Source organism: Calonectris borealis, chromosome 10 (genome assembly GCF_964195595.1).
Source record: "Calonectris borealis chromosome 10, bCalBor7.hap1.2, whole genome shotgun sequence".
Lineage (NCBI taxonomy): Eukaryota > Metazoa > Chordata > Aves > Procellariiformes > Procellariidae > Calonectris > Calonectris borealis.
In genome coordinates this window covers 1,134,237-1,146,966 of record NC_134321.1, presented here as the reverse complement: position 1 = coordinate 1,146,966, position 12,730 = coordinate 1,134,237, and the positions used below count along the sequence as shown (strand labels likewise).

The 12,730-nt window shown below is 51.6% G+C and overlaps 1 protein-coding gene across 1 annotated transcript; it reads right to left on the bottom strand.

The window, feature by feature from the left end:
- Positions 1-1,793: 1,793 nt before the first annotated feature.
- Positions 1,794-12,399, bottom strand: LOC142085973 (protein SSUH2 homolog). The gene is made up of 9 exons (XM_075158440.1): positions 12,270-12,399; positions 11,207-11,267; positions 10,414-10,538; positions 9,730-9,792; positions 8,734-8,819; positions 7,138-7,230; positions 5,928-6,033; positions 3,931-4,038; positions 1,794-1,940 (listed from the first exon to the last, which is right to left on the bottom strand). The coding sequence occupies exons 1-9, from the start codon at positions 12,387-12,389 to the stop codon at positions 1,794-1,796; spliced, it is 909 nt and encodes a 302-aa protein (XP_075014541.1). The 5' UTR covers positions 12,390-12,399.
- Between the last annotated feature and the right edge of the window lie 331 nt (positions 12,400-12,730).

The window sequence follows — 12,730 nt, the reverse complement described above, 5'->3', positions numbered from 1 at the left end:
ATGTGTTTCAATAAGAAGGCCGTTAGTGCTGTGTTCCCTTTTGCTGCAGAGCGCTCGGCGGCAGCGGCCCCTCGGAGCCGTACCAACCCGAGAGAGCAGCTGCGGGGGTGCTGCGCCTGCCGCCCTTCCCTGCGGCTCCTTTCCGCGGGCCCAGAGGCGCTCAGCACCCTGCCCAAAGGGAGGCCTGGGGGCACGCCTGCATGGTGCTCCTGCTTGCAAAATCCTCCAGTAAAACCGGGTCGGTGATGGGCTGAAACCAGCTCTAACCTGACACCCCCAGCACAGCCACCCCGCGGGCCGCTCGGTGCCGGGGCCGATGCCGGAGAGCACCGCTCCGTGCCGGGGCCGACACGGGGAGCATCGCTCTGTGCCAGGACCCCAGCTGCTGGCTGTGCCTCGCCCCCCACAGCAAAATCAGGACAGCTCCTCTCTCCCTCGCTCCCTCTCATCTTCTCTGCTTACACGTTAACAGAAACGGCATGGTTGTTTTCATTTTAGAAATAGCATTAGAAAAGACTTCTTTTACAAAGAAATTTTCAACTCACTTGTTTAAAATCTGTTGGCTGCTAAATGTCTTTCCCCAGTTGTTTTTTCCTTACTCTCACCCCTCACAATCCCCGTTCAAGCTGACGTATGGGGCTTTATCTTTTAAAAATTTCCCAGCCCCTCGAGCTGTGTTTTGCTGCGCTAACCTGCAAAGGCAGCTGGCACTCCAACGACAGGCAAGAGCGCCAGGCTGCGGGCGAGCACATCCCCCTGGGTGCGGCAGTCCGTCGGGGGCTGCCGGTACCACCCGTGCAAAACCCCTCCGTTAGCCCCAAACAGCACGAGAACTATGTAGAAAATCAGGGGGGAGGAGAGGAGGGTTGTGTGGTTCGTTTTTAAATATGAGTGTTGGTGTCTTTCTGTTTGCTTGCACATTTCTGAACTTTCTAGGGTCGGTTTGCTTCATCTTGTCGAGCCCTACACTGCAAACACAAGTGTTTGCACTTAAATTAAATTAGCCTTAAACCCAAAGTGAGCTGAGGTGCTCCTGCGAGCTTTTCTGAGATAAACATTGCAAGATTGGTGATAAAAAAGAAAAAGCAAAGGAGGAGCCGTGGAGAACTGCCTCCCGCAGGCACTTGAGCCAATACCCCTTGTCTGGATGAGGCCCAGGAGCGGGTGCTGTCCCAGGGGCAGAGCTCACCCCCCCAGCCCGCAGGCACAGGGCTGACCCCACGTCCTCCCCCCAACCTCCTGCTTGCCCCAGCCCTGCAGCCGCCAAGGGCATCGCACGCAGCACGTACCACAAGAGCCTTTTCTTCTTAGACAATAATTTTCATATTGGTACAACCACCCCTCAGATGATGTTACTGGGTATTTTAAAATGAAATCCTTTAAAGTTAGATTTGCTAATTGGATGGATTTTGAAATATATCATTATAGATTATGTAGCAGCTCAGGAAAACTGACAAATAAAACAGGGAAAGAAAGGCACCAGTCATACACTGCGTAGCTGGGCTGAAAACGTCCCTGTCAATATGCATCACTAACGAGGCAGCCTTGCCCCAGGAAAGGAAAACATCCACGGGGGAAATTTTTACCCAAAGGCCGGGTCCTGCGCCCAGCGGGAGGCCTGGAGCTGGCCCCGACTCCGAGACACGAGTGGTTTGGGGGGGGTGTCATGGTTTTCTTCCCCTTCTCGCAGACGCGAGCACGCCGGGTGCGGTGGGAAAGGCCCTGGCGCAGCCCCGAGCCCGCGGGCGCAGGGGGTTGCTGCCGTAGCTGTGCTTTTCTCCCAGCACTGAGCCTCAGACGAGGGTGCAGCCGCAGCAGCACCTCTCGGGGTAGTCCAGCGCATACACCTTGTTTTCCAGCCCATAGACGTAGTAGAGGTAAGGCTTCCCTGAATACTGGTAGTGAACTTCCGTGATGGGGATTAGCTCAATTGTTTGACGCTGGGAAAGGAAAGGAAAAGCTCAAATTAAAAAAGCAGTTCGGAGCAGACGCTGTATCTCGCTTTAGACCAATGCATGTAGAGAGGAAAAAAGCCCCAATTTTTAGCCATAAGCCTCACAGGTCTGAGAGAGCTGCTGCTTTGTGCAGGAGAAAAGAAAATCTGATGGAGACCCACCAGCCCATCACTGCAGCCATCAAAAATTCCCCTAGCTGCAGCCAGCTCAGAGCTAGTTTTGGCCCTTGCATGCTAGACTGCTTTTACTGCATTTATAGCTATTTAAGCTAGCTCCTTAAATCCTTTAAGCCCTTGTTTCCAGTCCTCGCTGTGTTAGCATATGCCCCCGACTCATGCGTGGTTGCGGTCCCTGTCCTTGCCCTGAGCCGCGGGAGCCCGTACGCGCACCTGCAAACGCTGGCGTTGGTGGTGAATCGCCACCGTTGTGGACACCCCTCGCCTCTGTCCCTTGGAAGCGGTGATGGGCCGCTTCTGTGTTACTGCAGCAGAAACTGCTGCAGGTTTAACCCCCGCTGCTCTGCTCCTTCCCTGTCCGGAGGAAGCTGCTTTCAGCTCCGCTTGTCTGGCGTTCCTATTCCCGGCTGAGTTACAGGGGCTAGGCTGGTACCCCTGCTGCGGTGGCACCTTGTCCCCCCATGGAGGCCCTGCTTTGCGCCTTCCTTTTCTTTGCAGAACAAGTTTAGCAATTCCTGCCTTTCCCCAATGCCAGCTAAACCCAAGTTTTGGTGCATTTTTCACCTGGGATCAGCCAGGACTGCCGCCAGCTCAAACCCAGCGACACACACCAGCTCCCAGGGCTGCTCGGTGGGACGAGGGAGGGAGGGGAGCCGAGCGGTGCCCGGCAGCCGGTCAGGTCTCCTGAGCAGCCGGTGCAACCCCCGCGGAGCCGAGGGGCAGGCGCCCACCCCGGCTCTCCCCTCCTCTTGCAATTACCTGGGCAAAGTCTCAGTTTTAAATAAAGCTCAGTGAGCCCAGCAAAGTCTGCCGGGCTCCAGCCCCTCTAACCCCAGAGGGTATCTGTGCCCTGGTATTTACTTCCAACACACGGCCAACGTCGTAAGAAGGTAGAACAGCGTCAGCCGAGCAAAGAAGAAGAGATTCCCCCCCCAGCCTTCTCCAAAAGGTGCTGATTATCAAGCGGAAGAACTTCAGCCAACGACAAGCTGAGGGGATGAAAAATTCAATGGTGGGGAAAGCGCCGGCAGAAGGCAGCCCGGATCGGCACAAATACCACGTGGTGCCGGGGTTTGGCAGCGCGGGAGGTTTTCAGCACCTGCTTTCCCATACAGCTAGAGGATGCTTTGGCTGGTGTGCAGCAATCGAGTGAACAAACTGCCTTTGATGCTGAGAAGTGGAAATTATAGGCTGGAATTAAGTTGGAAGACAGAAATTTGCCAAAGAGCTGGTTTTGACAGACCACATGGAAAATCAAACCATCCCCCTTTAAGTTTATTTTGGTCTTTCAGTTTACTTGCATTTTTAATGTGAAACCTTCTGTTTCCTGTGGGTGAAAAGACAGTATGTTCTAGCTAAACTTTTGCATTTGCAATCCCATTTATAATAGCAGCAACAGAGATTACAACACTCTAGCGAGAATCAGATGGAGTGGAATCCTAATGTTTATTCAAAATTAGCTTCTGAGATAAAAATAGTGGCAATAAATAATGTTTGCCAGGGCTTTGAAAAGGTAAAAGGAACAATAAAAACCACAGTTGCCTACATCTTTCAATACATTTCTAAAAAATTATTTCCCTGGTATTTCACTTGATAATTAGGATTTCTTTGATAATTAGGATTCCTTTTTCATTTGCTAAAGATCACCTCTAAATAAAAAATGAAATCGGTTACCATTCTCAACATCTTATTGTGTCTAACCAAGCTCACTAATCCACCATCACTAGCGGACCCCCGGGCACAGGGGTGCTCAGCGGGGGGGGATGCGCAGGCGGCTCCGTGCCAGGCTCCCCCCTTACCTGCCGGAGGATGCGGGAGGACGTGGCAAAGGCCGCGCTGTGCTCTGCGATGGCTCGCTGCGAGGCCAGGGAGATCTCGGGTTCAGGGAAGTCAATGATGGGGTACACCTGCAAGAAATAAAGCCAACCGTGCAAAAGAGACACCCTATTTGTCTGGCACAAACACACTCGTTTCACCTGTTACTGGCACAGGCAAGGAAAGACGTGGGCATATAATGGAAATAAACAGGGTAAATGCTAAGCTCAAAGTCCCGAAGGCATGTCCATCCCGCCCCAGCAAAGCGTAGAAGTGTCCACCATAGGGACCATGTCTCTCTAGAGACACGGGGAGAAGCTGCTGTTCCCAGGCTGGCAGGTTTGGTTAAAAACTGGCACTGGGTGACTCTGTGCCCCAACGGTTTTCACTGTCACCTTCTTCCAGCAGCGCAGCACTGTTAAATTTGAAAGGTTTTTTAAAGCTTCTTTGCTTTCCCCCAGCATGTGGACAATTTACAGAAGAAATACTGGGCTTGTGGGCAAAGCAGAACTAGTTGTGAATGCAGGTACTTCTTGCACAGCCAGGAGTGACAGCCATTTACGTGAGAGGCCCACTGATTTGAGTGCTCGCAGGACTTCAGATCTAAAGCATTCGATGGAGAGAGACTCAGATGCTAAAGCATCATTCAAATCCCAAAGGGATTCTGCCACACCGGATGCAAAGTCTTCTCTGCAGTTGCATGACACTGAGTAATAGCTCTCTGGGGGAGAGCTGGTCCGTGCTTGGATGGTGCCTATCTCCCCGTCTTGGTACATGACTAAAGTTTCTGCAGGTTACTGCAAAACAACTAATAAATAATAAAAAGGCACAGTTAAATCCTCACTCATTTGCATTTGCATTTAAAAAAAATCAAGCTGAGGACTGAGCAGTACAGAAATGGCATTGGCTGTAGGAGAGCACTCTGCTTCAGCCATTTTCGGACTGTTTTGCCCTAGACTTTCGCAGATACGGAGGCAGATTCCCTCTGGGAGCCCTGTACCCCAGGAGCTGGAGGAGAAGAGGTGTCCAGCATTGACAAACACCTTGTTTAAAGGCCCTGCATCTGCAGGTCCCCACGGCAGCCCAGCGAGCCACCCCGGGCAGCAGCAGCACCTCTGCGCTGGATCCTGGCTCCAAAGCTGGCAGGATCAGCTCCTGTCTGCGGGATGAGCTCCCGGCAGCTCTGCAGGCAGGTGGGTTTGCTGCCTGATGGCGATGCCACACAGGCGCTCCGGCAAGGGCAAGAGCTGCCATCCCATGCCCTCTCCCTGCAAAGCTTGCAGCCGACACGGCTGATGCTGTGCAGGCAGTGGAAAATGTGCAAGGGGCAATATAAAAAGCCCCAGGGATGGATGTGCTGCTGGATGTCTCCTGCTATTGCTGGAGAGCTGTGGAGAACAACCCTGGGGTGGGATTTCTGCTAGTCTGGCAATGGCCACCAAAGTAACCTGGGGCGGTTGCTGCAGCACGGGTCGGTCGCATTTTGTCAGGCAGAAAACTTAACAACTCTCAGTTCCTCTGAGGAAGCTAAGGATGCTCTGCACTACGGTGAGGCAATGGCCCGAAGCCACCTCGTTGCTTTGGTCCTGGACCTGTCGGAATGCACAGGTCACCTGCAGGTAACCCCGCTCCTGCCAAAGCCTTTCTGTTCCAGCCTGAGAGCTCCCTGGCCCCGGTGCCCCCGCAGGGAGGGGCAAAGTCGCCATCTCCCAGTGGCTGCTGATGGAAAAAGACCCACTTTTGCTGGATTTTATAACCCCATTGCTCCCTACGTTTCTCCTGACTGTAGAAATGGGAAAAGCTGTGTCCCGCGAACAGGAACCGTGCAGCTCCGCTGCAGGAGAGGGCACTGGTTATCGCCGTGTCCAGAGCAGCCGCTGGCCACCGCAGCAGAAACACACGGCTGGAAGCCATTTCACATCCCCCCTCGTTCACAGCCGCTCAGGGAGGGATCCCCTCCGGCCCCACGAGTCGCACTCACCACCACATTTTCATCTTTAAATATATTCTCTCCACTGACTTTGCTGAGCAGCTCTCCTGGGAAGTTCAGATGATGCTCAGAAACAAACTCAAAGACATTGTTCTTCCTGCAAGAGAGAGGGGAAACAACCGAACAATGCGAGGCTGGTTGTAGGGCGCTGAGCTATCTCCAGGCTCTTTCCAAATGCCTGAGCAATGCTTGAATGCTCCCTGATTTCCAGGGACAATAGTCACGCCTGCCTAACCTTTGTGCACTCCCACAGTAGTTTCTTAATAACCTTGTATATGCAACAACCATGGATGACTCTTGCATAAATAATCCTGAAATCAGACCTTCACGGTGATCACCTTGCCTTACGGCTTTCAGAGCCTCCTACACCTATTAACAACTTGCGGCAGGAGAGGTCTTATCTTCCCTTTCCAAAGCCATGGGTTCTATTACAGTGAACCACTTTGCTCTGTTACTTGTAGGACACGGGCATGGTTAGTGGCTGATGGTGGCCTCCAGAGGAGCTGAAGGTCTCACCTGGCAGAGCTGTGCTTGTCTGGGGCCCCCGTGCCCCCCAGCAGTCCCACCAGTGTGACGGGCATGGCTGGGGCAATTTCCCATCTCTCAGGATGGATGGAGACGGTGTTTTGAAAAATGAAGGTCTTCACACAGGGTAATTGAAGGCATTTTGTACAAAACAGGAAAGCGCCTAGGAAGCACCCAGCAGGGCAGGTAATGGCTTTCAGCTAAACTTCACAAGCTGAGAACTTTTTCAGCCCCATCTGTTATCTCTGGCACTAGAGCTCCCAAATGGGAAAAGCCAGAGCAACACCACAGCCAGCAGCCTTGGGCCATCACTAGAACCCCAGAAAAAGGAGCTCGGCCACTGCCCCACATTGCTCCTCGCTGCCGGGGGCTTTGGGTCTGGGCTGTGCAAGCTCGTACCCGGCAGAGGCTCGCCACTCCGCCTCCATTTCTGACTTTTCGTGTGACCTTGGACAATCCTTTGCCTCTGTGAACCCCCTTCAGCTCCCCCCACGCCCCATGGACAAGACTGCCTTCATTAAGGACTAAAGCTGCCCCTCTAAGCCCCCGTTTCTGCTGACCAAAGGCAATAAATACTGTCTGAGCTCCCCCTTAGGGAGCACAGCTGAGCTCCCAAGCCTGGCAGTAAAATAAGGAATAAAAGCAACAGCTCTGGACTTCTGCCCATGCTGCTTACCAGGTTATCACCAGCTGCTGGAAATGTTGGAGCTTTTTCTCTCCCTGACAGGTTGCACAGGTCTTGCTGCCCCGGCCGGAACAGGTATTGCACCTTTGGATGCAACAGTAAGGATTTTAAAGAGGACTTCAAGCGCTGCCCACTTTCAGAGGCCTGCGGACCTGCAGGTGATTTATGTCCGCCGGACCGTGTGGCTCAGCGGGGTCAGCAGCCCGGGAGTCAAGGACAGCACATGCACCGCACATGCATCTTCCCCGGCCTGTGACTCAAGGGAGGTAGCATATTTGCTGGGAAAAACAAATGACTAATGCCAGCTTCAAATCTATTTGTCAATGTGGAATTAGTCAACGAATGTATTTGTACTTCTAATTAAGGATAATCACAATTTCCCCACACAATGGTAGGAAGGCGAGTGTCACTTTGAAGACGCCGCTGCTCGTGCTTCTAACAGATGCAGGAGGCATATGCCTATGCATGGAGCATTTGGATTGCATCAATGCAACACAGATTAGCAGCAGTTAACAACTGATTCATTAAGGCTCTTCAAGCCATCATTAGCCCCAGAGGATTCATGCTTTAAAATGACTGCCATGATTATGCACGATACCATCTCTGTTATTTTAAACTTAATGGAGCCACATAAACAAAACAGTTTTAGAACAGTGCCGCCTTTTTTTGTCACTTAAAGATCATTTTTAGGCCTGTTAAGTTTCATGTTTGGAAAAACCAGAGAGTGGTAATAATTCTCCAGGCTGCGCTGGCCGTGAAACCTGCCAAACCCCAACCAGGCGCTGCGGGAACCGGCCCCAAGAGCAGCTCTGACGTTTGCTGCCGCCAAACCGGGCCGGCTCCTTCCAGCCCCATCCCACCACCCGCTCCCCGTGCCCTGAGCCCAGCTGAGCCCACCGAGACCTGGGACGGGAGGTACAGCATGGAGCTGGGGAGACTCGAAGCCTCTTTTCTGCCTCAACTCCTGACGGTCTGAGAAACTCCGCTTTCATTGGAAAACCCAAAGTGTTCTCCAATTTCCCAGAGATGCTGGGAAATGCAACAGTCTTGTAACAGAAAGGTAAAAAATCTGGAAGAAAGGAGAGCCAAAAAATTGCTATTTTCCAAATGCTTAAGTGCTTATCTCATGAGTTTGGGATACCAGCCTTGTTTCTGAATGCTGTGGGCCACACAGAGTGAATAATATGTGTTAAAATGAAAGTTCCTTTAAAAATCAGAGGCGGAAAAGGCTATTTCCTGGAGAATAAAGCTACTGCTGTACTGCTTTATCTGTTAGGTGATCTTCACGGTAGAAAATAAAAAAGCACACAGGCGTGTAGAGCATGTCCCGGCTCTGCACTGTAACCTCTGCCAGCAGCAGGCAAGTGGAGCCGTTTTGGCTCAAACGTGCTGGATCAAGGACTTTTTTTCCCCTACCAGCCTTCCAGCATTTTCCTCCTACCGGCAGATCCTCAGCTGATAACCGCCACCAAGCCAGCGGGACTGGGATGACTGGTTTCCACTAACCATACCGTTGCCTGAGCCCAAGGGAAGCAATACGGTCCGAGCAGAGCCACACTAACTGATGCGCAGAGGAGCCCATCGTACCTTTTGCGACCTGTACCTGAACAAAGCTGGCATCTCTTCTGCTGCTTTAGCCTCCGTCGGGATCCCTTGCACGTTACACACCTCGTCTACAAATACACCGAAAAGTTAGAATAAGTGGTGACTGCCAGAATAAAAACATGTCAGGTTTCTAAATCAAAAGCTTTTATGTATGTTATCAGAATAATTGCTAACTCAGGCTTGCAGAGAAAGGTATATGCCAAGTACATACATGGCAAATGAAAAGAATGTACAAAATAGCTCATAAATTGTGTCTCTGGGTTAATTAGGTGCTCCAGTCAAGCTCACCAGCGATGCAAACTGGACACACAATCTAGGTTGGAATGTCTTTTTTCTTACACACGTGTTTTTCCACTGCTATTCATTAACGTAGTTAGTAGTAGACTTTTGTTTAAGTATTTGTGTTTAATCAGATTAACTTTAATTAAGTGGCAATCTTAGTGCGATAACAATACATCTTTGGGAATATCTGTGCAAAAGAACAAATAAAGACAGGAGGCCAGCTTTGCAGCTGCACTCACACCCCCGGGTTAAGCCTCCTCTTCCCTGCGGAAACCCCGAATACAGAACTGAGTGTATCTGAAAGGCAGCAACCAGCGTGCTGTATTTCACGCCTAAGATCTGACCTCATTTCAACAGTGCAGAAGCAAATTCTCCTTTCCCTCTCACCATTATAACACGTAGGCTATCGACTGAGGAGGGGGTAAGACATTTTTGCTACCTGGGCAGGATTTTGACAACCCCATTCAGCATCTCTGCAGAGACCCCGGGAACATCAGCTGGACACTGGACTGAACACGAGTGGGTTTGGGATATAGGGTGGCAAAGGGGGAATAAAACAGAACTTCCCCTCAGACTTCCAACCCTCAGAGTAAGTAGAGTCACAAGATAGCACGTGATGTAGTTTCACAAATGAAGCCCAAACTCAAAGGAACAGGAAGGGCAGGCTGCCTGGTGGAAGGTTTCCCAGCTCCTTACCCGACCTGCCCCGTGGCACACCCCGCACTTGGACCGGCCGTGACCATGGCATCTGTGACAGTCCTGAAATCAGAAGATTATTCATGCACAGAGCTGCCCGGGGATTTCAGATATCTCATATTATGCACATGCACTCTTCCTGCATCAAAATTCAGTGATAAAATCCTGGTTCTAATGGGACAGAATCCAACACCATAAAATTGTGCTGTACAACCATTGAAGGAGTCATAAATAATAATTATTTAACAAAGCAAATGTCTACGTAGTGCTAGCAAAAGAAAGTAATTTTTTTCTTTATTCATCATATCACTTAAAAAGTAAAATAAATTGACCTGCTATAGAGCTTGTCAAAAGCTAAATGGGAACTGTCATGCAAACAAATGTTCTGCAAATGTTGAAAAAAAAATTAACAAAAGAGGGAAGATTATCCAGTGCTGTTTCTTGAAAAGGCTGCAGCAAGATTTGTCCTCAAACATCTAGAGGAAGAAAACACCAGGAAGAAGGGATCTCTGACTATTTTCCCTGGTGTTTAATGAGGAAAAACCCAAGAAAAGGAGAACCGTCCCGAAGAGCTGAGGGTGCCAGGGAAGGGACCCCCGGCTGGGGGCAGCTCCCCAAGCCCCGACGAGCCCATTGGCAGGGGAAGGGGCTCCCGCGAGCAGCCGACAGCGAGCAAGGACTTACCCTGACCAGTGCCGAACGGGGCACCCGGCAGCGCCGCGTCTGGCCCTGGAAGAGCGGGGGGGCCCCGACCTCCAGGTCCCAGGGGTCCAGGGGGGCATCCCCGGAGGGTCTGGCCACTCCGGGCTCTGGCAGGAGGGGACGGCGTCTTATCCACCTTGCTGGAGGTGGTGCTCGGATGCTGTCCGGCTCCTGGTGCTGCTGGGGACCGGGCAACATCGCTCCCCATCCCCATGTGGGGGTGGCACCGGGGACGGACCCTACATGGTCCATGCCATGGGCACCCCGAGGTGCTGAGAATCCTCCTGCCACCACGGCACAGCCTTTGTCTCCCCCCAGCCCTCCCAGCAGACTCCCTGGGCCAGTGCGGGCACCTGGGATCAGCTGTCACCCAAAAACCAGGGGCAGGGGACCCCCACAGTCCTCAGCAGGCTGGTAAAGAGCTCCACTGCATGCAGGTGCCCATCCCAAATCAAGCTTTGAGGATACATGGCACTTGATAGGAAATTACTGTTGTGGAGGCAGGGAAATAATGGCCTCTGCTCCCACGCTGCAAAACGTCCCCCAATGCGAGGAAAGCAAACTAAGCCTGCAGGGGAAAGCATTTTGCCCCAGCTTCACGGGCCCTGCAGAGTGCCACAAAGGATCAGATAAACCTGATGCACATTCAGCCGGGCTCAAGTCATCTCCAGGAGCCACGCGAGCCCTGGTCGGTGGGCACTGCCGCAGACCCCAGCCAGTGTGTGGGGCACGTCCCACGAGAGCCATTCCAGAGGGATACGGGGCTATCACTTACTGGTGAAGGGCTCGAACGCCCACTCGCTTAACCTCGACTCACTGAACGTCTCCAGTCGATACTAGAAGAGAAGAATCAGGCACTCACCACAAAGACAACTTGCACAAAGCAGACATTTAAATTTGAACTGTGACTTGCTAACAACGGGTCTCGGCAGCATTCCCAGACCCTTCCATCTCTGAGTACAACTTGCATAAGAAAAACAGGTTGGCATTTTCACATCAAAAGTGAGTTTTGCCATTACTTGGAGAATCCTGTGGCTTATTTTCTAGGGACGGCCCAGATAATATTTGTGCATAATCTGAATAATCTCAGAAGTGGAACAAACGCCAGTGTAAAGGAGTATCTGCCCCACAGTGCCTATCAAAGGGCACTCCCAGCACCCTGCACCTCAATGCTCACTCATTATTCCCTCCGAGAAGCCCCAGAAGAGGGAGCAGGGGTGGGCACAGCAGCCCTCCCCTGGGCGGCTGCCCAGGCAGCCCCGGCACCAAACCCTGGCACAGAACCCACCATTTCGGTTTGCTGGGCATCGATTCCCCAAACCAGGACTGACTTAAGATCCAGAGACTAACCGCAGCAAGCACTAAATCCACAATAACTATTTTCAGCGAGAGGAACTACAATAGGGAACCAAGCCCACCTGTTTTCTGTGGAATTAAACATTACCAGAATAAATTCACAGCTGGGGGGATGCGCGGCATTACAGGTCACTCTGTGCTTGCCTGAGCCCAAAATACCAAGCTGCAGAGCAGGTTCCTGCGGTTTAGCTAAGGAAAGGACTCTTTTGCCAAAGCTAGGCTGTAAGAGAAGGCTTCCAGGGGCTTTGCCAAGGTGCTGCTTTATTGTAGAGGAGGATGGACCTTTCAGCTATAAAAGCCTGTAGTCAGCTCTTAGGTAGACTTTCCTTGGAAAGCACTCGTATGTCTGCATTTAAAGTAGGATGAAAGCCATTTAATTTAATGAATGGATGGTTCTTCGTGGCCCAGTGTCACTATGTAATTGGAAATTATCCCAGCCGCTCAGCAGAGGTGCCCAAGACGCCAGGTCTGGAGGTACTCACTCGGTACGTCCCCAGCGGCCGCAGCCGCCGGATAGCCAGCTCTCCTGCAGCTCTGCTCCCGTAGCAGCATCGGGAGGCCACGAAGCGCAGGAGGGCTCTCCTGGCCACCGCCTCTGTCATCGGGGGCACACTGGGAGGCAACGGGAACAAAACAGGTTTATACTCTTAACTTCTAAAGGATTAGCTGGAAACATTCAGTGTATTTAACATACTGCAAAAAAGTGAACTAGAGCCCATTTGGGAGCACCCACCTCTTTTACACAGTTGCTGCCAGCATCCTTCTTATTACAAAAGAAAAAGAGATTTGCATTCTAAAAAATATCTTCATGCAATATGCATAAGGTCAGTATTAAAGAGTGGTCTAAAATAAATACGTGTGTGCGCAAACCCTTGCCTTCAGCAGGCTGGGTACAGGAGAGCTGGTTCGAAACATCGCTGTGTCTTTGCAAGCTGCAAATTGA

Bases quoted from the DNA above. Each gene is read 5' to 3' on its own strand.
- LOC142085973 (XM_075158440.1), bottom strand. From the start codon at position 12,389: ATGACAGAGGCGGTGGCCAGGAGAGCCCTCCTGCGCTTCGTGGCCTCC. The intron at 10,539-11,206 runs GTAAGTGATAGC...CCCTCCTGCCAG, and splicing joins GGCGTTCGAGCCCTTCACCA to AGCCCGGAGTGGCCAGACCC. The intron at 1,941-3,930 runs GTAAGGGGGGAG...TTCCTTTCCCAG, and splicing joins CCTCCCGCATCCTCCGGCAG to CGTCAAACAATTGAGCTAAT.